General features: G+C 36.5%; 1 protein-coding gene across 9 annotated transcripts; it reads right to left on the reverse strand.

Annotated features, from left to right (window-relative positions):
- Positions 1-200: 200 nt before the first annotated feature.
- lypd6b (LY6/PLAUR domain containing 6B) lies at positions 201-20,340 on the reverse strand. 9 transcript variants are annotated; one of them, XM_079618544.1, is made up of 8 exons: positions 20,186-20,324; positions 15,909-16,079; positions 6,473-6,524; positions 5,131-5,213; positions 2,996-3,121; positions 2,322-2,420; positions 2,090-2,217; positions 727-1,970 (listed from the first exon to the last, which is right to left on the reverse strand). In XM_079618544.1, exons 5-8 carry the CDS (start codon positions 3,096-3,098, stop codon positions 1,800-1,802), a joined length of 501 nt encoding a protein of 166 aa, XP_079474670.1. In that variant the 5' UTR covers positions 3,099-3,121; positions 5,131-5,213; positions 6,473-6,524; positions 15,909-16,079; positions 20,186-20,324; the 3' UTR covers positions 727-1,799. The 9 variants fall into 9 exon arrangements, with proteins under 9 accessions (XP_079474669.1, XP_079474673.1, XP_079474667.1 ...); XM_079618541.1 differs by lacking the exon at positions 6,473-6,524 and having other exon boundaries at positions 714-1,970; positions 20,050-20,251; XM_079618548.1 differs by lacking the exon at positions 15,909-16,079 and having other exon boundaries at positions 717-1,970; positions 5,131-5,209; positions 20,186-20,321.
- Between the last annotated feature and the right edge of the window lie 903 nt (positions 20,341-21,243).

Here is a 21,243-nt window from a genome sequence, read left to right on the forward strand (position 1 = left end):
TGCTCTTTTGTACTGTTCGAGGTTCAGCTTGCTCCTCTGAATTGAAACCTGGGCCGTCTCATGTGAAAAGACAGAACTGTTCTCAGATCACCGTTGAAGGAATTTAAAAAAAAGTAGCCCTGCTGCTCTCATACAAAAAGCACAGCGGTATGTTATAGATTAAAGAAATGAGGAGCCGTTTACACACTCAATCAATCCAATGAAAGTAAACAAGACTATTTATCATAACTGACCCTCATGGAAAGCAACAAGGTCTCACGGTAAGGTTTTACAGAAACAAAAAAAGTCTCCAGCTCTAGTTTGTATTAATTTCTTAATATAAACAAATAGTCCAATAGACTCGTTTTTAGTCCAAATGAAATAAACAGAAGTCACAACAGATTTATCCTCCATATTGTGACAGTGAAATAGATTATCGAAAAAAGAAATGTACAGCAGGACTTGGCTCTATGTAATGGTTGTTGATTGAATGGTGGCAGATCTGAATGTGAGCATGCAGTCGACCGTAAGAAAAGGTTTAAGTGGAGTATGATTGGAGAATTACGGCATATGTCACCAGAGAGAACCCTGACATTTCACTGGAAGATTGAGTCATGAAAAATAAATAAAAATTGAAACATGCATGGATGAATCATTCACAATAAGATCAATAACATGCATTGAGAAAAGTGTAAGGGAATAGTCAGTAGCATAATAACTGAACATGGAATATTGGTGCATGGACATTAGTTAAATAAGTTCACATTTTTATTTCTTTAAGGTTTTTGGGACAAAAAAGCTAAGAAAAATGATGACATAGTTTGCAATAGTCAAATCCGAATAACCCAAAACATAATTAATTAGTGCTTTTACTGTATGTGATGCAGGTGCATGTTCTCAAAGCTTTGACATATTTATGCAGCAAAATCTCTTTTAGAGACATTCGTATTGTTTCGAAAACTAGAACAACACATCCAGCGTCCTTTTATTGCTGTGCTTGGCCTGTGTGACAGAATCTGGGAACAGAGCCACAGGACCATCCCACATAGAGACATCCAATGCTCAGTGTGAGCCTCAATTTGCTCAATACAAATCCAGTGAGGCAGCATAAGTGAAATCCACTGCTTTAGCTGCTAAATGCTACTCTGCCATAGCCGTCGGTTTCTCGGTCCGATTTAGCACATCATTAGTAGCAGTCGTCACAAGCCGTACTAGTACTCCATTGACAGATCTTCCGGACACAACTGGCTGTCTTCTCACTGAATCCATTAAAGAGTTAGGTTTTGCTGGTTTCCAGTTAGTTAACCCCTACTGGTTGATGCTGTATCTACAACATATGGCTGCAAAATGCATCCACTGATGGACATTCAAATGTATTTGTGTTTTCTGACGGAATAAAATGTTTACGAGCAACATATATGTCACAAATATTGAATTATATTATAATAGATTTATCAATGTTCAACTGTTTCTGAAGGGAGTCTAAAAGCATACAAGTGGACTCCAAATAGTCACTAGTGCTCATCTTCTTCTTGTGGTCCCACTCCAGGCTGATGAGTCACAGATCTATCATGAAAACATCCGTGAGCACACGAGCAAAGACGGCAGATTTCAAATCATGTTCTTCCAGGGAGTCCTGCAACATCCTGACACTGAGATGGATGGGAATGCCAACAGATAGCTTTCTCCAGCATGATATTACTGTGACCTTGATGAAAACATCCATCTAACTGTATTAATATTCCAGTGTGGATGACGTCTCCTCGGCCTCATTCACTTGTAGTGTTGTTCATCACCAAACAAGTTCTCATGACTGCGGATCACAACGGTACCAGTCCAGTGAGAGCCGGGATCAGCAGGATCACAGTATCCCAGTTCCTGAAAGTGGGTGCTGCTGAGCTGTGGGTTTGTCTCGGAGAAAACACTGCATTACTGTGATTGGTCGGCAACTCTACGTTACAAACCATCCCTTCACAGCAAGATACACACTCCTGCAACACAGAAGAATCACATTTTATAAGTGAATACACTTTTTGTACAAGAGATTACTGTATGCATGTACCATGTTGCCATGTATTCAGTACAATGAAGAGTGTATGTGGATACTCACATGGTGTGTATTTTTGTGATGTCTACAGCCGGCTAACTGGCATTCTTCATGAACTGCACATCTTTTGGTAACAAACTTTGTCTTCCCATGATGGTAGAAGTGATGTATTGTCATACAGAACTGGGTATCTATAAATTAAGGAACAGGATATCAGGAATTTAAAAGGATAATGCCTTAATCTTTATCAAGAGACAAGGTCTGAGAGCGGTGGGCTTGTGTTCTGTAAGCTCACTCTGAGGGCACCACACATCTTCTGCCCAGCGGTTACAGCTGTAGTTGTCTGAGGCCTGTTCACAGGTGAAGCACTTGAAACTCTTGGGATACGGGGTGGCTGTACAGACATGAACATGTTATTGCTATAATGTCAGTTATGGTAATGCATCATCATATGATAACATTAATGTCAACAAACATGATTACATTATTGTTTAACAGGTCACTGGTTAATGTTTGGGGTCGGTAAGATTTTTTTAAAATGTTTTTGAAAGAAGTCTCTTATGCTCACCAAGGCTGCATTTATTTGATCAAAAATACATATATTATTCACAATAGATAACTGTTTTAAGATAACAGTTTTCTATTTTAATATGTCATTTATTCTTGTGATGGCAAAGCTAAATGTTCAGCATCATTACTGCAGTCTTTAGTGTCACACGATCCTTCAGAAATCATTATAATATGCTGATTTGCCGCATAAGAAACATCTCTTAGTATTATCAATGTTAAAAACAGTTGTGCTGCTTAATATTTTTGTGGAAACTGTGATACTTTTTTCAAAAGAAAAGCAAAATATTATACATGTTTTTACTGTCACTTGATATATTTAATATGTCCTTAATAAATAAAAGTGGTAATTTCTTTAAAATAAATCTTACTCATCCCAAACTTTTGAACAGACACACTCACCTTCTACAGCAGGCATGAGATTGTAGAAGTCAATGTTGTCACTTGCCACCAAATCAACAAGAAGATGAACAAGAACAGTGACTAAAGCCAGATCTGCTGCCATGTTTAAAACACTGATAGTGACACCTAAAATAAACGGTAAAAGATAAAGGTAAAGTCTCTGAACATTTGACTTCCCGTAATTGTCCTCATTTATATTTTGTTAAGCACCTCAATATCATAACTATTAGCATGGATTGGGCAAATACACATTAGCTTCTATCTAGAGCTTAAGCATGATAAACAGAAACCATATCTCCATGGTAAGAGGCCAATGAATGTTGACTGGAATATGATGAGCATAATAGGAACCCTGAACTTTTTATGCAGATTATGCATGTAGATTGATCATCTACAATTATCTTGTTTTGTTCAACTTTTTGTTGTTGATTGATGCCTACAGCTAAGATAACCTACCTATTCATTCATATTAATCATAATTTATTTTAACAGAATAATGACAAAGCACAAATGCCAGACCAACAGGACAGAATTGTAGGTGATGGATGTTTTAACACATTAGTCTATTAATTATAGCAAAGGCTCATATTCTGGAGAACTACAACCTATGAATTCTAATCAGCCAAACTGCATTTATTTCATGCATTATTCAGTTTACTGAATGCACCAGAGTCACTAATATATCCATTTGCATAAAGCCCTCTGGTACTTCAGTTGCAAGTACCTACATTTTTTTTTTTTTTTACAATCCAAAATCCAGCATAATGCCTTATAACTGATGACTAGAGACTAAAGTCTAATGTCGCCCACATTTTTGAAATGTCTTGCACCTGCCCCTGGCATTTTAAGAAGCAGTAAGACACATTGACCTCAGAGGTTAATCATTAAGGCTGAACACATTCTCTGAAGACATTAACATGCTCTAGTGCTTGTTTCCATCAGTGTTTAGTTACGTAGCATTGACAATTTCACTCTGCGACTAGTGTTTTCACAAGTAACTTATTTCCAGTCTGAATTAACATGACACTTAATCTGTGAAACATGCGGTTAACAAGTTCTTTAAATAGAATTACAATCTGGAATTTGAAGGCCTGGTATCACAGACAGGGCTTAGATTAAACCAGTATTAGGCTTTAGTAAAATTAGCACATTTAAGTAGGTTTTCTAAATGTACCTTTAACAAAAACGAATGGTGTGCATCTTGAGACAAAACAATATGACATATTTTAATGTCAGGGCAAGTTTCTTTCAGACAGCTCAAACTCGCATTTAAGTCTGTGAAATGAAATTGAAATTTCTTATTTAACACAACTTAAGTTCTCCGCAATCACACATCTTAGTACACAGAAATCCACAGGCTCTATTTCATCTCTAGACAGCATATGGTTTTAAAGCAAACAGACGAGTGTCATTAATCTTGTGGCAGTGACAATCTACTCCTGAGGTTCTCTAGCAGAGTAAAGAGAGATCACACATATATAATGACTGACAGCACAACAGCAATCAGCTATCCTGACCCAGAGGTTAAAACACACAATGGGACCCGCGGTCTGAAGCCTTTCAGCTCCTGACGTACGTGCTCTTAGGTCATAGACCAGCCAGCGGACATGTAGGGACTTAAAAGCAGTTCATTAAGAGTGAAGAGCGTAAAATGGTCATTTGCATGCATCTTTATGTTGGCATATTTATGCCGAATATAAATCCACACAAACACACACTCATTATAGGCAAAGATTGCATTCTGAAACATGCTGGTGTTTTAGATCAAAACTGTTGTCTACTTTGATGTTTAAACTCATTCTTTGAAAGTAAAAGTCTTGAAGTGAACGTGATGTAAATGAGTACAGTGCTGTCTGACTGGTTCAAGGCCTGTTGATTGCTTCAACTTTTAACAGTAACTTCTTCTAAAAAACATTTGTGAGAGACTAACTGCTGATTAATATTTATAATTTACTGTGACTGCTGCTAACTTAAAACTCACTTGTTAATTAGACCAGATTTGCACACACAAAAAAAAACACTATAAAAAAAGCCAGGACTTAATAAAATACGTATCCAATACAAATATAATGCAAGCAAAATACACTTAAGTCACACAAAACATGAAATTTAAAACACAAGAAACAAAGGCTTACCTTTTGTCTGTAAAGTGTAAAGCTTATACACAACGTTACATGGCAGGCAGGCAGATTCCCTGAGTCAGTGTGGAGACTGCTGTCTTGAAAAAGGAAAAGGAAAGAGAAAGCTTAGAAGTCATTTTCCATTTCAGCTCTCTCACACACAACAACAGAAAAGAGACCACCGACCCTAACCTCCTGACAACCCCCGCTTCTGATTGGACAGCAGGTGCATTGTGGGGGCGGGGCCTGTAGCCATTGTGTGAAGTCAACAGTGTAGTGTCAAGCCAGTCTAGCCCATGTCATTAGCATTCACACAAACGCACTCAGCACACACCCGATCCTCATAACCTCTGGAAGACCAAGAGCCTCAACAAAAAACACGACACGACAGTTAGATTAACTGTACTTTCCTCAATACACTACATGAGTGAATGAGTACATTGCTTTTTGCTTAAACCGCAGAGATCAATACTAATATCACTAAAGATATTAGGAGCTTTATGGTCTTGGAGGGGGGTTCCTTATGCTTACCAAAAGCTGCATTTATTTGATGAAAAATCCAGTAAAACAGTAATATTCTGAAATATTAAATGTCCTTTTTTATTTTAATATATTTTAAAAAGTAGGCCTAATTTATTCCTGTGATGGTAAAGCTGAATTTTCAGAAAACATGATTCTTCAGAAATCATTCTAACATGCTGATTTGGTGCCCAAGAACATTATGTTTTTGTGAAAATTGTGATGCTTTTTCCCAGGATTGTTTAATGAATGTAGAAACTTTTATTTAAAAAAGAAGCTTTTATTTACAAGAGAAATCTTTTGTAACATAATAAATGTTTTTAATGTCACTTTTGATTAATTTGTATTATGTACTTGTATTATACACCACCTACTTAGACAGGCAGTCATTTATCATATCATGAATAAAGCTGTTTATTTCGGAACCAATACAAGCATCACCATGTTTAAACCACACATAGTGTCATGCACAGGGTTAGGTGGGGAAGATAAATGGTTGCATTTAATCCAGGACTGCTAATACGTGGGAATGAGCAGTGATCACCAATTATATTGCTCTCTTTTTTTCTTTAACATTTTTAAACATCAAGGGGGATTTAACTACTGTAACATTGATTGAAATATATGCAGTTTTAAGTTGCAAAAAATATTTAGTATGTAATGCATCCCCAATCTAATTATGTTTGCAACATAAGTGAATCTACAATCTGACCTAACTGATAGCAGCACCGAAAGTTAGTAGTATGTGGTATTCCTCTATGAAGAGCTGCATTGAAGCGGCCAGAGAAATGAGGAAAAGACAGCTGAGAGTGAACAAATCACATCTATACCACAGTACCTCAAGATATGGGAGGCTTCATGGGTCACCACTGATTCTCTCGTGCAATATGCTGAATAAAAAGAAAATATGACCAGTAAATTCAGATACACTTTTCTTTGTAAAATATATCATGGCTGTCTGCCAGTCCCCATAAAATAGCTGCACGTGGAATATGAATGAAATATGATACAGTATTGCTCATTTGATATCTTGAGTTCTAGCTGTCCCTCACGGCTGTCACAGTAAATATACAGCTGTGAAATCTTCAAGTCTTGTGTAAATATCACACCACGGTGTGTTTTAGTGCATCCTTTGAGCTTTATATAAGCCTGATGTGCTGACAGGGTTAGAATTACAGGAATGTTCCCAGACTAACCAAAGCTTTTAAAAAATCCTCCAATTAATGGTGGATCGTCCTTTGAATATCCAAATAAAACACTTGTGATGATCTCAAACACATTCCTTAACCCTCTACCGCACGCATTATGCTAGACCTATAAAAAAAAATATTTGACTCTTTTTCTTTTCTTAGAATGGTTTAACTTGAAGTGCAGTAGATTTTTTTTTTGGAAAAAATATTATTCTAAGGTACTTTATGATATGTTGCCATATGGCAACAACATACAATAGTGGAAATGACTTAGAATAAGTGTAAATTTACTTATAGTTAATATTTTTGTTGTTTGTGTTGATTCAATTTGTGCTATAATAAGCTTTAACACAGTACTTATAAACAACACCTTATACATACTTTCCAACAAATGATCCTTCCAACTGATTCTATTTATTCCATTCTTTTTAACTGAATAATGCTTTATATTCTTTGAATTTCATATTTTTTTTATTAATATTATTCAATTGCAAATGTATACAGTTAGTAACAAATATAATAATGTTCATCATGTATCATACAACATTGACATAAAAACATTGACATAAAAACATTGCAGTTCATGGAAATTCAACATTCCATCCCGGAACGGCTTCTTTTGGAATGGTGGGCACTGGGCAGCTCTAACCTCTTCTTGATCTAATGAAACATAAGCAAACATGCATTAATGTTATGTGAAAAACATGTAGAAATCTACGGATGATTTGATTTCTGGACCTATTCTTTGACCTGACCCATAACTCTGTCTCTTTGTCACTTTCTGCACAAGTAAAAAACCTACACACGCACACACACACATGTCTGGTTCACTATCTTTGTGGGGACTCGTAATTGTTTTTATACTGTACAAAGTGTATATTCTCTCCTCTTACACTAACCCTAGCCCTAAACCTACCCATCTCACACACACATATATCTGTATATCTGATATATCTGTATTCATACTGTATCTAATCAAAAGTAAAAATGCCATGTAAATTAGATTATTTTTTTCCATAATACAAATGCCTAGGCAGTCCTTAACATATGACTAATAAACATTATATCACTGGCATTAATATTGTTATTGTTACAGCTTAACAGATTGCAGCTGACCTTTCTGGCTAGCTAAACTATTGCAATAATGTCATTCCACTATCGCACAGTGTTGCCGCTTGGCAACAAAGACATTTGATCGATTTACCAAAAACTAATTTCATAAAAACTTTTTTGAGTGGTGAATATGTCATCATAACTTACCTGAGGTGAAGTTTCCGTTTTTTGTGTGTTTGTGATATGGGCTGGTCCTTGTTTCTGAATGACGTTTAAATTTGCTTTCAGAAACTACCGACAAGAGACGCAGTCTGTCATAAATCGCGCCAGAAAAAAAACCTGCATGTCATGTGACTTAACCAAAGCACATCATTGGCTAAACTAAGGTCTTCTCATTCCAACAAAAAACACGAGAATGTTTTCTTAAAGAGACAGTGGCAAGGAAATGAACAGAAAGAGTACGTTGCCATATGGCAACACCATGCGGTAGAGGGTTAATATTTCACAACTGCCTTTTGGAAATGAAAAGTTTTTATGTCTTTCAGTGAAGGTTTTGCGCTTTTTGTCATGGCATTCTTTTATCATCATGTGTGTCAAAAAAAATGAAAAGCTCTTTAAAACACATTTAGGTGGAGAACGCAAACTGTTCACTGTCTCGCCTCCAGGGAAACTGTCTTCCACAGTAACGATTTTGAAACAAAGAGGCTCAACAGGATTTGAAAGGAACGAATCAGGGACAAATTGTCCAGACTTCAGGGTCTTTGTTCACTTAGTCTTAGAACTAGTCAATTCACTATTTTTCATGAGCCAGAAATGTAATAATATTTATAAAGTAGCTAAATAATTTGCTTTGAATATATTTTAATATACTGAATGAGACAAAGCCCTGTTAACACCTGAATTAAGATGCGTTTTGGTCGATCGGATCACAAATAGACGAGGAAGACACATTTTCATGAGTGTTTTTATTTTACGTTCGGTGTTAAAAATGACAGTGTGAACGCTAAATGAACTAGGACTAAATGTATCATCATCTTTTTTGGTCAGGACCAAAATGACCAAGAGAACCGAACTACAAGTCTGGCTAACATGCTTCCCATAATGTTCATGCGTTAGGTCAGTAGGCGGAGAGTACACATTTGTTTTGTGCCGCATTTGTGGCTGTTCAAACACATTCGACCACATGAGCATTTACACTATGAAAGCAATCCGGTCAATGCGTTTTCGACTCTGGAAGTGGTCAAAAGTGGACAAGCTTAAAACATTTTAGACCCCGTTTACACATGTAGCGTCATGTAGCCAATTGTGATCGGATTGACGAAAATGCTTAATAGGCTACCGGGTGTAAACATGCCCGATAATAGTAAAACTAATCATTTTCAGAGGCTGTGCTCAAGGCTTTTCAGAGAAACAGACTCCATAGCACTTAAGACTCGCTTACAGTCATATGATTCATTTAGATTTGATCCTTTGCACGTTAGGTCAGGTTAAAGTCAGACTTGAGTTTATAATCAAAGGAGCTTAAATCTTTGAATTTGAATTATTGCATGATCTTCACTAACATTAATACTAAAACAAGATAGGCCTATGTCCAGGAATAGTATATTGCTCTGTCAGCACTTCTACTGGAAGACATTGTTGATAGATTTACTACTTTGTTTTGAAACCGCCAGATCATCTTTTGACACAGAAAAATGAACACATGACGTGACTATAGGTGATGGTCCCGCCCTTCTCAAAAGCCGGAGGCCTTTTCTGATGGCCTGAGGGCCAGTGGATCCATTTCATTATGTTATACAGTGCTCTATTTTTGCTGCTTTGAGGTTACAGTTGAGAAAAAGAGGAATGTGAAGAAATGTGCTCTGGGGAGGAAAAAAAAGAGGCCAAAAGTACACTTCATGTCAAGATGAAATCTAATCTGCAACGCCAATCTTCAGATGTACCATCTCAGAAATCATTTAGTAGCTTTTTGTTTAACGAATGGCGTGATTTAATGCTCCTCAACAACCTTCTCGTGTATGTGATCCTAAGTCTAGCAATTTAAAAACAATTTGTCTGAACATGAAGAGAACCAGAAGAAAACATTCCCACAGTTGACTTGGAAGCACCTGCATAGGTACGACCCAGATCCTGACCATTCAAGTGAAAAAACACTTAAACCCACATGTCATGTCTCTTGAAATATGTCAGCACTGAAAGCTTAGCATGAATTCGAAACATAAGCTCTAAAGACCTAAACGCCCTGATTCCAAGACACTTTCATCAAATGAAAGATTTGAGGAATCAAATTTCTGTTGGCATATGGGTAGAAAGTGACATCAAAGCAATACATATCAGACCTCCATGTTGCACATCACTGTAACACTGTCAGCATTTCAAGTGCGCCACAGTCAAGTGTGTGCGTATTTACCAAGACATGAATCACCACAGCATAGCAACAGTGATTCAACAATACAAACATTCAAATGTTACCTGAGATTTCCTGTTGAGATCCTTAAAAGAGTAAAAAAACTTCCTCTCCTAAACCACTTTCGTCCTTAAGAAACAGCTGATAAAAAAGGGACAAAACTGCTTACTGAACAAGCATCTTCATTTCCTCGCTGAACTGAAAGAGTCCAGGAATTTTCCTACTCAATCTCACCACAGTTATATCTCCTTTGTCTTACATTTGTCACTGACTGGTTAGGTATGTGAGTCCACCTTCACAGGAAGACAGGCCGCCATAAACACACCAGGTCAAGGATATAAAGTCAGGGGGGCTTTGTGCGACTCCTTTTATTGCTCATTTGAGATGGGTGTCTTTCCGGCTCATTTATCAATGCTGACCAAGTCAGCACACAGACATGTAGGTTGTAAAACACAAAAGCCCTGAGGACAATATACAACTGAAAGAGGGGCTATTATACTCTTATGGAATTACAGGCAAACTATATGTGCTTCATGGGGATTTCATTCATATTTGAAGGTTACTTACTGTATATTGTATTGTGTGAATTGTTTTAATCTTTAAAAATATTCTTAAGTAACAATAAACCTCTCACAACTACAATTCAACAAAACAAATAATGGGTCTTCCAAAATAATTAGCACTGAGGAAGAAACCGAGCAGATAATGTTAAATTCTTGTTTACTTATCGAATGAGTTATCAGGAAAGGATGTAGGCTATAAAAAGCTTAAATATTTTCATTCTGTAAATCTATTACTGACTTACATAATCTTTTCCATTCACAGATAAACATCAGACTGGCAATTGTTCATTAAAACTGCCATATAAAGATTCCATTATATCCTTCAGGCTATGTCATGTGGATAACGGAGGTGACGTACAGTAATAAATTCAGTATAATGCCTTTCTGTTACCCGATCAGGTCTAGTCGTGCCTAAGTAAGATTTGTGTGGAAAATCCCTGAGGTGTGTATTTATGTGAATGTGAAGACGAGGGTCACGGTGAGTTAGGATAAAAAAAGCAGCTTGCAGTGGATCATTTTCACTTGTGTCATGGCATTTCAGCTGAACTGAGAACAGTAGGGAAGTAGATTTTAGTTTACATATTTTTACATTTTAAAGTCAAATTCTGTTTAGGCTCATACCTTAATATACTGACAACAAAAAGTCATTGAACATTTACTGATACTTGCCTAGGGGAAAAATATATTTTAGTCACTAATTTGCCATTAAACAACCTTGGCTTTCCAGCTAAATATAAACAGTAAAACAATTAATGAGTTCACAAAACGAAAAATTTACAATCCATTATTTTTTGCCTCCAAAAATATTGTAATTAATAAATTGCATACATTTGTAAAAGGTGGCAAATTACCATAAAATGAAAGTATATATATTTTTATAAACAAATTAAAAGCTTATGGTATCTGACAGTTTATAAACTACCATTTCATGGCTTGGGGTCCACAAGATTTAAACGTTTAATGTTTTTGAAATGCTCACTGATCAAAAATACAGAGAAAAATATTGAACGAAATTGTGAAATATTATAAAAATTTTAAACAGCCATTTTTTATTTTAATACATTTTAAAATGTAATGTATTCCTTTGATGGCAAAGCTGAATTTTCAGCATCATTATATACTCTAGTCTTCAGTGTCACATGATCCTTCCGAAATCAGTTGAAAACAGTTGTGCTGCTTAATATGTTTGCGTAAGCTGAATATTTTTTTTCAAGATTCTTTGATGAATAGAAAGTTCTATGTCATTTATTTGAAATAGAAAAATGTTGTAACAATGTGAAAGTCTTTAATGTCACATGAATTTTAACTTAATTCAATGTGTCCTTGCTGAATAAATGTAAATTCTTAAAAAATAATATTAATAATCTTACTGACCCCAAACTTTTTAATGTTAGTGCACATTGGAACGGCAACGCAGAAAACACCTTTTCTGTAAATGATCACTGGAGTGAGCCACACCGTTTGGCATCTGCACTGAACCGAGAAAAGGGTAGAGAGGGAACCTGAACGTCTCCTTCCACAGACATTTTAAGGGCTCAACAGCCACCCTGGTAAAATTACATGTCTTATATTTCACTTGTGATTTCTTTGTGGGCCCTGTCCCATGTATTGATTACGTTTTGGTACGTAACACCTAAAAGCAGCTTAGAAAGCCTTTAAGAAATTCCAAGAACGTGCACAAGGAGTCTCAAATAATTCTAGAAGACCTAGTCCTTCATTTGTCAACCCAACTAGTTCAAATTACCGAAGGAGGGTCTTTCTAAAAGCTTATATTCAAAAGTCCATCATGAACTGAGTAGTAAATTGGTCTTCTGTCCCAAAAGCTTTTAGACCATTGTTCAAGATTTTAGAAGTGCCATCTTCTTCAAAATTTAGCATACTTTTTTAATCCTCGCTTTCAAATCAATTTTATGGTAGCTTAACAAGCATAGCTTATCTGTGCATGCGTACCGAAGCAGAAGTATTCCTTTCCAGGGTTCATATGTTGAGAAAGGAACCCTTGAGTGTCAGCCTCTCTCATTACATGGGGGTGAGAGACCAGGGTCTGTTTAATTGGCCAACTGATTACAGCACATACGCTCTTTCGCTCCCCTCGTCCTCCTGCAGAGTCTCAGAAGCCTTCCTGTTCTCTGGCCTGCAGGTTCAGAGAGATCAGAGCCCCGCAACAAGGGCTTCCTTTGTGTGCTTCACTGGGCTGGGAAATGGAGATGAGTTTGTCCATTTGCCTCTGAGGCCACAGCGAGGGCTGAATGGGGCCTAGGGAGAAACGTGGGCTCAGGTATCGCTAACAGAAGGTGAAGCATATGACTCTGAACTGATATCTAACTCGACGAGAAAAATCCAGCATTCGTATCATGATTGGAGTGCTGTGATGTTCTGCAAATGATTTGGGGTTCTGGAGCCAAGAACATTATTAAAGTTGATGACGTCTTTATTTTTTGCTCATGATTAACCTTGAAAAAGAAGAGCTGTTTTAAAGCCAGTCCAAATTGCATTCTCTAATATTTGGGCTTGGCTTTCAGAATATTGATGGACCCTAAAAATAACAGCTTTAAAAAAAAAAAATCAGCAATAATTTTATAAATATCTTGCAGTTATCTTTTTTACAGCAGAACATTAAAGGATAATTCCAGTATTTAACACCTTGAGTCTATATTGTAGTTTGTTTTGGATGAACAAGAGTGGTGGACAACATTTTTTTGACAATGGTTCCTCTCTCGAGTTTTTGACTATAATAGAATTGGCCATGGACCCATTTAACATTGGAGTCAATGGGCATGTCCGAACATGTCATTAAAACAACCTTTAACATTAGTTTTCAAAACTGTGCAACTCACCGAGTGATTAGTGATGTTAGTTGATGTTCCAGAAACAAAAAGTGTTGCGAAATACAGTTTCTGTCGTGTTTTATTCGTCATTTTGTAAAATCCCATTGAATTCTGTTGAAGGACTGAGTGCTCGTTAATATAAATGCGCTACCGGAAACGGAAAGGGGGCTGTTTACATTTGGTCGATGTAGTCTTTTTGCTCGCTTCCGTTTCTCATAAGGCTAGCGAGCAGAGCAACTGTGCTCCGGGAGAGTAAGCGAAATAAACAAACAAAACCTTCATTAATTGTTACTTGTAATATGAAGTTGAACTCCACTGTGACCGTGAGTGTCCCGCGAGACATAAACATCGGTTATCGCCATCAAGTGGTCAGGAGTGTGCTAACGCTTTAGATTCAAATATTGAGCGGAAGTTACACGGTTGTGAAGTGTCTGAAAAAATAGTTCCACTATAGCAAAATAAACGGATTGGAATCATATATTGCGACGATATATTGTTTATAATCATCAACGAACACCACTAACCACTCGGTGAGTTTAACAGTTTTGTAAACGAACATTATTGGCTGTTTTAATGACATGTTCGGACATGCCCATTGACTCCAATGTTAAATGGGTCCATGGCCAATTCTATTATAGTCAAAAACTCGAGAGAGGAACCATTGTCAAAAAAATGTTGTCCACCAATCTTGTTCATCCAAAACAAACTACAATATAGACTCAAGGTGTTAAATACCGGAATCCTTTAAGGAAGTATATGAATGCACATATATTGAGCACATAAATTATGATCAGCATGCTTGCTTGATGCATGAAAACAAACCTCATTGGTTCTTGTGCATCAGGCAAGTATGTTAAAGCTTCTGTTTATCATATGGAGACATATGACTACAAATTCAGTTGTAGAGCTCTCTAATTGGAATTGTTACTATAGTAAGAATTGAATTAGAGAGCTCTGTAATTGTAATTCTCTTATTAGTAATAATTTAATTAGAGAGCTCTCTATTCATTATTGTGAGTAATAATTGAATCAGAGAGCTCTCTAATTATAATTGCTACTACTAGTAAGAATTGAATTGTAGAGCTCTCGAATTGAATTCTTACTAGTAAAAGTGCAATTACGACGAGTAACGCTGGGTACAATTTAAGCTAAAACGGCTTGCCATAAACATGTGCTAAAAGTTTTCGAGAGAGTTCCACACTAATATTAGCCAATCACAGCAGTGGGCGTTTACACTGAAGTCAGGGGTAGGAAAAATGCCTTTTATTTCTAGATTATGATCATTTTTTATAACATAATAAGCACACCCCAGGAAATATAGTATAATAAAATAGTGCAGTTCACGATCTATTAATGATTAAACAAAAGGGGAAACAGGAGCAGAAGTAATGCCAAAGACATTCAAGAACAATTAAGCTGCTGAAATTGTCACAACTCAAGTTGACCATACAGAAGACAGCATCTACTGACAGCCCATGTAGCCTAAACTCCTAGAGTGAACAAAAGTAGATGAGTCTATGTGCTGCACAATGTGATGGGTCCCTTATTTATTCACATCACAACACAAACTGATACACACAGTATCAGTTTCAGAAAGCAGTGGGCCAAGCCTCCACACAATAGTACTTTTTAAACTCACAAAATAGACAGTAAACCAAACTTGCTCGCACAAGGATGTAACATGCATGTTCTTAGTCTCTATCTCTTAAAAAAATGTTGCAGGTACATGTGTTATTATGAATGAATAGTTGGCCATTTTTGGCAACCAGAATATTAGCAAAGAAACAGATAACACTTCACTTTCCTTGAATGCAATCACTAAGAAATTAATGAATGTACTTCCTTTTGCATTTGCTATCATAAACCTACACAACAACTCTATCTTCAAACATTTTGACGTATTTATAATCTGAGAAGTTAAATTCAACAGAAGAACTATTAATTGGATGTAAATGAGTAATTCATGGGTCTGAATCATTTCATTTTGTCAAAAGCTTCTCATCACTCTTCCAGAACATTTCTATTCATGTTTAATTAACTGGTCAGAGTGCTTCATCTAAAGACACACTGGGATCAGAAGCTCAGACCTAAGTGCCTATTACTCTGGCCACTGCTTTCGACGCATCTGATTCGTGGGTGTGCGGATCTAATCTCCTGAGATGATGAGAGATTGGGTTCTTTTCCAAAGTGCTCTCTTCAAGTTAAGATTAAATAGACCCTTTAGCTGTCTCACCTGGGACTGTGGCCAAGGTAACTGAATAGAGATGCCTGGACATTTATTCTGTGTGAGAGAGTCTCCCTGCATTCTCAGGATCTGATGGGGATTACAGTGCTCTTATTGAAGAAAGCATTGAGATGAAATGCAGCCTGTGCCATAATACTGCAGAGGTCATGCGCAGTTTACCTAAAGAGAATGAGAAAAAGGTGGAAATAAATACAGCTGCATAATGTGGGCTGCCCTGCAGATTGTGGCTGTTTGCTTAGCCAGATCCTGTTATAAATGACAATTTGTGCTCATTAAAAATGTCTTTACTGTTACTTTTGATCAATTTAATGCATCCTTGCTAAATAAATTAATTTAAACAATCTTACAGACCCCAAATAATAGATACAATGGATAGACCAAATTCACACATTTGAAAATGGGAATTGCAGCCAGAACGTTGTAATGTACACAATATACAAGTAATTTTATTTCTTGAAAGTTGCATTCAAAATATATCTGGCTCAAAAAACATTGCCCTCTAAATTTGAATAGGCATGATTTTCCTGAGGAAACCTGATCCTTTTCATTATGACGTGAACCACCAAGACTCCAAGATGTAAGGGAGGAACTATTCTTCAACTATATAAAGAGTGGATTCTAGATACTCTAGTAATGCTTCCTCTCACTTTTGGAGATAAAAGAATATGTGTCTCTTATCGCTGACCCTGGGGACCTCTATTGTTTCCATGACCTTGAGGGCAAGGACAGGTGACCCTCCCCTGTCATTTTACTTGGTGACATTGTGATAGTTCTGGCACACAGGGCCTCAGGTCAGGCTTATCTCCACGCTTGACCATCCCCAGTCATTCTAGAGGGAGACACGACTTCACATTTCTACTTTTTGGTATCTTCCGGATCTAATCATTCTGCAAAATAGCAACTACAACAACAGAATGCCTCTTTAAACCTGAATGCATTGGTCTAAACATGCCCACAGTGAGGCAGAGCCTGTCGAGGTAGTTTTTAAAAACTGGGACAAAAAATACAAGTCAGAACCTTGCCATGAACTGAAACGGCATCTTTCATTCCTTGAGTTGAACATGACATAACTAGAGTCATGTGATACCAGTCAAGATAGGCATGTACATTGTGGTTTGATGAAGACCCACATGTGAGCTCTGAGCTCCCTCTCAAGTCATCTGTAAAGAGCTGATACTCATGGCTCACTCTAATGATAGAGTGCAGTAAAATAGCTGAACTCTTAGCTATCGTAAGCAGCACTTCAGCGAGTAAAACAACCCTGTGTTTAAAGTACATACAAACACCTATTAAGCAAAAAGATCTCCCCACGTCATTCATAAAGGAACAAACCTGCTCAGAAATGAGGAAAAACATGAGCATCCAAAGCAAAAAGGGATAAATATTCCTCCTGATGATAAACATGAAGGATTTGGAAGTTGAAATGCTGTGCAAACATGAAAAGAACACAAGAAGTTTCGCCATCCGAGCACAATGCTGTTTAGGTCAGTCAACAGCAGCTGCAACCTCCAAAACCATCAAGCCCTCGTGCCATCTGTCTCCCTTCATCTGTCCACAGAAACAACGGTCCTTCGGAATCAAAGAGGGCAAGCAAACAAGGCTCTACTCTCTGAGCAAGTGATAAAAACGTAATTGGTGTGTTATGGCCACTCTTGAAATTCCACAGTAATTGCAAAGGTTTGAATCAGGACCAAAACAGCCGAGTCATGTGCTTTGATCTAAACAGTTTTATGCAGATCTTCCTAAGCTAAGTATTGACCAACAATTAGAGACAATGATCACATTGTATTTTTGTTGCAAGAAGAAAAATTTGAATATCGTGCAAAAGTTCATTTATTTCAGTAATTCAACTTATATATTATATAGACTCATTACATGCAAAGTGAAATATTTCAAGCCTTTATTTGTTATAATTTTTATGATTATGGCTTATAGAAAACCTTTTCACAATATTCTAATTTTGAATTTGGGCTTTTCATAAACTGTAAGCCATAATCATCAAAATTATAACAAATAAAGGCTTGAAATATCTCACTTTGCATGTAATGAGTCTATATAATATATTGGTTTTATCTTTTAAGTTGAATTACTGAAATAAATGAACTTTTGCACGATGTTGTACTGAATCACTTTAAATTATAATTGACATCAAGCAATTTTTTTCAATTATTATTTATTTTTTTTGTATTTTATTATAATTATAATATTTTTTTGCTGGGTGGATGATACAACAGTCCTGAAGAAATATCCTAGGCCTCATTAAAAGGAATGAATTACGTTGTTCGGCAAATTTCTTCCTGGTATAAATACTTAAAAAACTTTTGCCTAAGTCATGAGATCGACGTGACTAGCATGCAGAAAAAAAGAAACAAACAAAAAATCACATAACACATAAAAGATTGGGGTGTAGTGCAACCTTGTATAAAAAAGGGAAAAATATTTTTTAATGAGAAATAAATAATATAAAAATAAAAGCCAATTCAAAATATTAATAAATACTATAAGAGTATATAAATAATATTAAAACGTTCAAGTTATTCAAGACATAAGGAAACTATATTACTGCTTTTTCCAGTCTACACAAAGTAACACCAAAATGTATTAAAAACAGCTGACAGAGTTTTTACAAAGTTTAAATGGGTGAGGGAGAACCCTTCAGTCTTTGGGTTTAGTGAGGCGTACAGCACACCAAGGTTTGAATGGCAGGACGTGACCAGCTCATCTCTATCTTGTGGGCTCCTCAACACACTCTTAATGACAGTCTGACTCTCGATTGCACTGATACATGGCAGCTGACAGCAGAATCTGATCCCCGGGTACGACTGAGCTTTCACTGACAGACTAATGGAAGCTTTCTCGTAGCCAGAGACGGAGCCTCAATGATATCTAGAGGAGCTGAGGGCCACATCAAAGAGAACAATCCTGCCTGTGATCTGCTAGTGTCCTCCAGTTCTCCATGAGAGCAGAGATGATTGACAGGCGAGGTAAGAAGAGAGGAGGGGCTCTCGATCACTCCTCAACCCCATGACAAATTACAAATGGAGGAAGATATGCAGAGGGCAACATGAGAGCCACTGATCACAATAACAAGTTGGAGCTTCTGTAACATCTAAATGAGGTGTAGCAGATTTGATATTCTCAGTCAAGAGATTTGTCTTGAGGTATATTAAAGATATATTTTATTGATCCTGTTTTGTGACCAGCCACACAACAGCTGTGTAACCACTACACAGTTACGCACCAACTGCTTCCAGAACAGGTGCCTCATCACTGGTCTTACAAGTTAGACATCTATTTTTTTTTTCTATTCAAGATGGGTCATAATTTTATTTAGGTCAGTTACATAAAAAGGTAAATTGGTCTAATTTGAATCTGAAAAGTAAGACTGATAATTAAGCCCTAATGGCTAGTACTTAGACACAGTCTTAAGTTGCGGCTATGTTTAAGCAACTGGCAGCTGGGCTAGTTCTCACAGTTGTTTTATGCAAGGTTTTAAGTCACAAATCGTGGTTTTCCTAAGCAATACTCATGAATGGTGGTCACGATGACTAAAAACTGTCAATAAGGACACTTTTTGCGTATTCTGTCACTCAAACTAAAATTCCAGTCATTTTTTTTATATAATTAGCCTAATAATACATAATTATCAGTTTGGGGCATGTCACTTGTGTTTTATATGTTGCAATCTAATACAAATTCATAAATTACCATTGGCCAAAACAATTGTTTAAAATATTCCTTTTGAATCCCAACCTTTAAATTTCTTGTTTTATTAATTTGCTTCATAATTGAAAAAAAGTTCAATCAATTAACTATACATACTTTTTGAATACAACATGTTGTGGAAGATGACATTTTTAAGATAGCAATTCATATTGTAATATTTTTTATTACTGTAAATAAACGGCGGATTGATTGTGACAACTTAACCCAATACAGTGGAAACATCACGAAATGTTCAATGACTTTTTGTACACACAATAAATAATGGTGTCTAAATAGCCTAATAACCGAGTTGTATTGAGTGGAATGAAGACAGGGAACTAAAATGTAAGTTTATTCTCAAGATTGGGAAAAAGATTTAACACTATAGCCTAGTATCTAAACGTAAATAAGAAGTCACACTAACTGTATTGGCGGTCTGTGTGGCGTTCCCTTCATGAGTTTGGGGTTGGTGAAGACAGAGAAGACCTCGAGCGTTTGTTTGTTCCAGAGTTTAACTGTCCAACTTAAAAGCAGAGCTCAAAGCATGTAAGCAACCTTACCGTGGCGTTGTTGAGTGAATTCCATCCCCAGCGGCAGAATGCCGCAGAAACCCCACTGCGACGCGGAACGACTAGAACGCCCATTCGCGTCGCACCGGCGCTCTCCAACAAATCTCTGATTGGTCGACTGGTACGTGCCGACGTCAGGATTCCTCATCTTCTTTTGAGTCGAATCTTTTAATAAATCAGTTGCAGTGGTTCACAATATAAATGATTCGTTAAATTGTTCCAAGTGGTTTTAATTTTTTAAAACTCATTTCTAAACAAAGGGGGAATCTTTTTTTTAAATAGTGATATAAAAAAAATATATATATATGTTTTCACAAACTAGGCTATAGCTATATAAGTTAAAGGGATAGTTCACTTTAAAATTAAAATTCTGTCATCATTTACTCACCCTCAAGTTGTTTCAAACCTGTATTAATTTATTTCTTCTGCTGAACACAAAGAAAGATATTTTGAAGAATGTCAGTAACCAAACAGTAGTCTGTACCCATTGACTTCCATATTATTATTTTTTTCCTACTATGGAAGTCAATGGGTACAGACTACTGTTTGGTTACTGACATTCTTCAAAATATCTTTCTTTGTGTTCAGCAGAAGAAATAAATGAATACAGGTTTGAAACAACTTGAGGGTGAGTAAATGATGACAGAATTTTAATTTTAAAGTGAACTATCCCTTTAAATTGTTTGCCAAGAGAAAAAGACAAAACTGGTGAAAGATACATTTAGTAACCTTTTATTGATTCAACATCACTATCTGATAAATGAGTGCCAGTGTAGCTGAAACCCTGTTATGTTATAACTTTAAGCTTGATATCTTGGAACAAACATTAGCAACCATTTCATATCCATGTTGTGGCACTTCCTTCAAAGCTACTGAAGTTCATTTATTGTCCTCTGATCTCATTTTCAGATGCTCCATACACTGCTGAGGTAAAGTTCATAGTACTTTTCATAAACTTTAGAAACACTTATGAACAAGAACTTGAAGACAAACACGATTTTAAGAGGTCACTGTGTGCATTACAGTAACTCGCCACCATAGAGCTACAT

Source organism: Phoxinus phoxinus (genome assembly GCF_949152265.1).
Source record: "Phoxinus phoxinus genome assembly, chromosome: 7".
Taxonomy (NCBI): domain Eukaryota; kingdom Metazoa; phylum Chordata; class Actinopteri; order Cypriniformes; family Leuciscidae; genus Phoxinus; species Phoxinus phoxinus.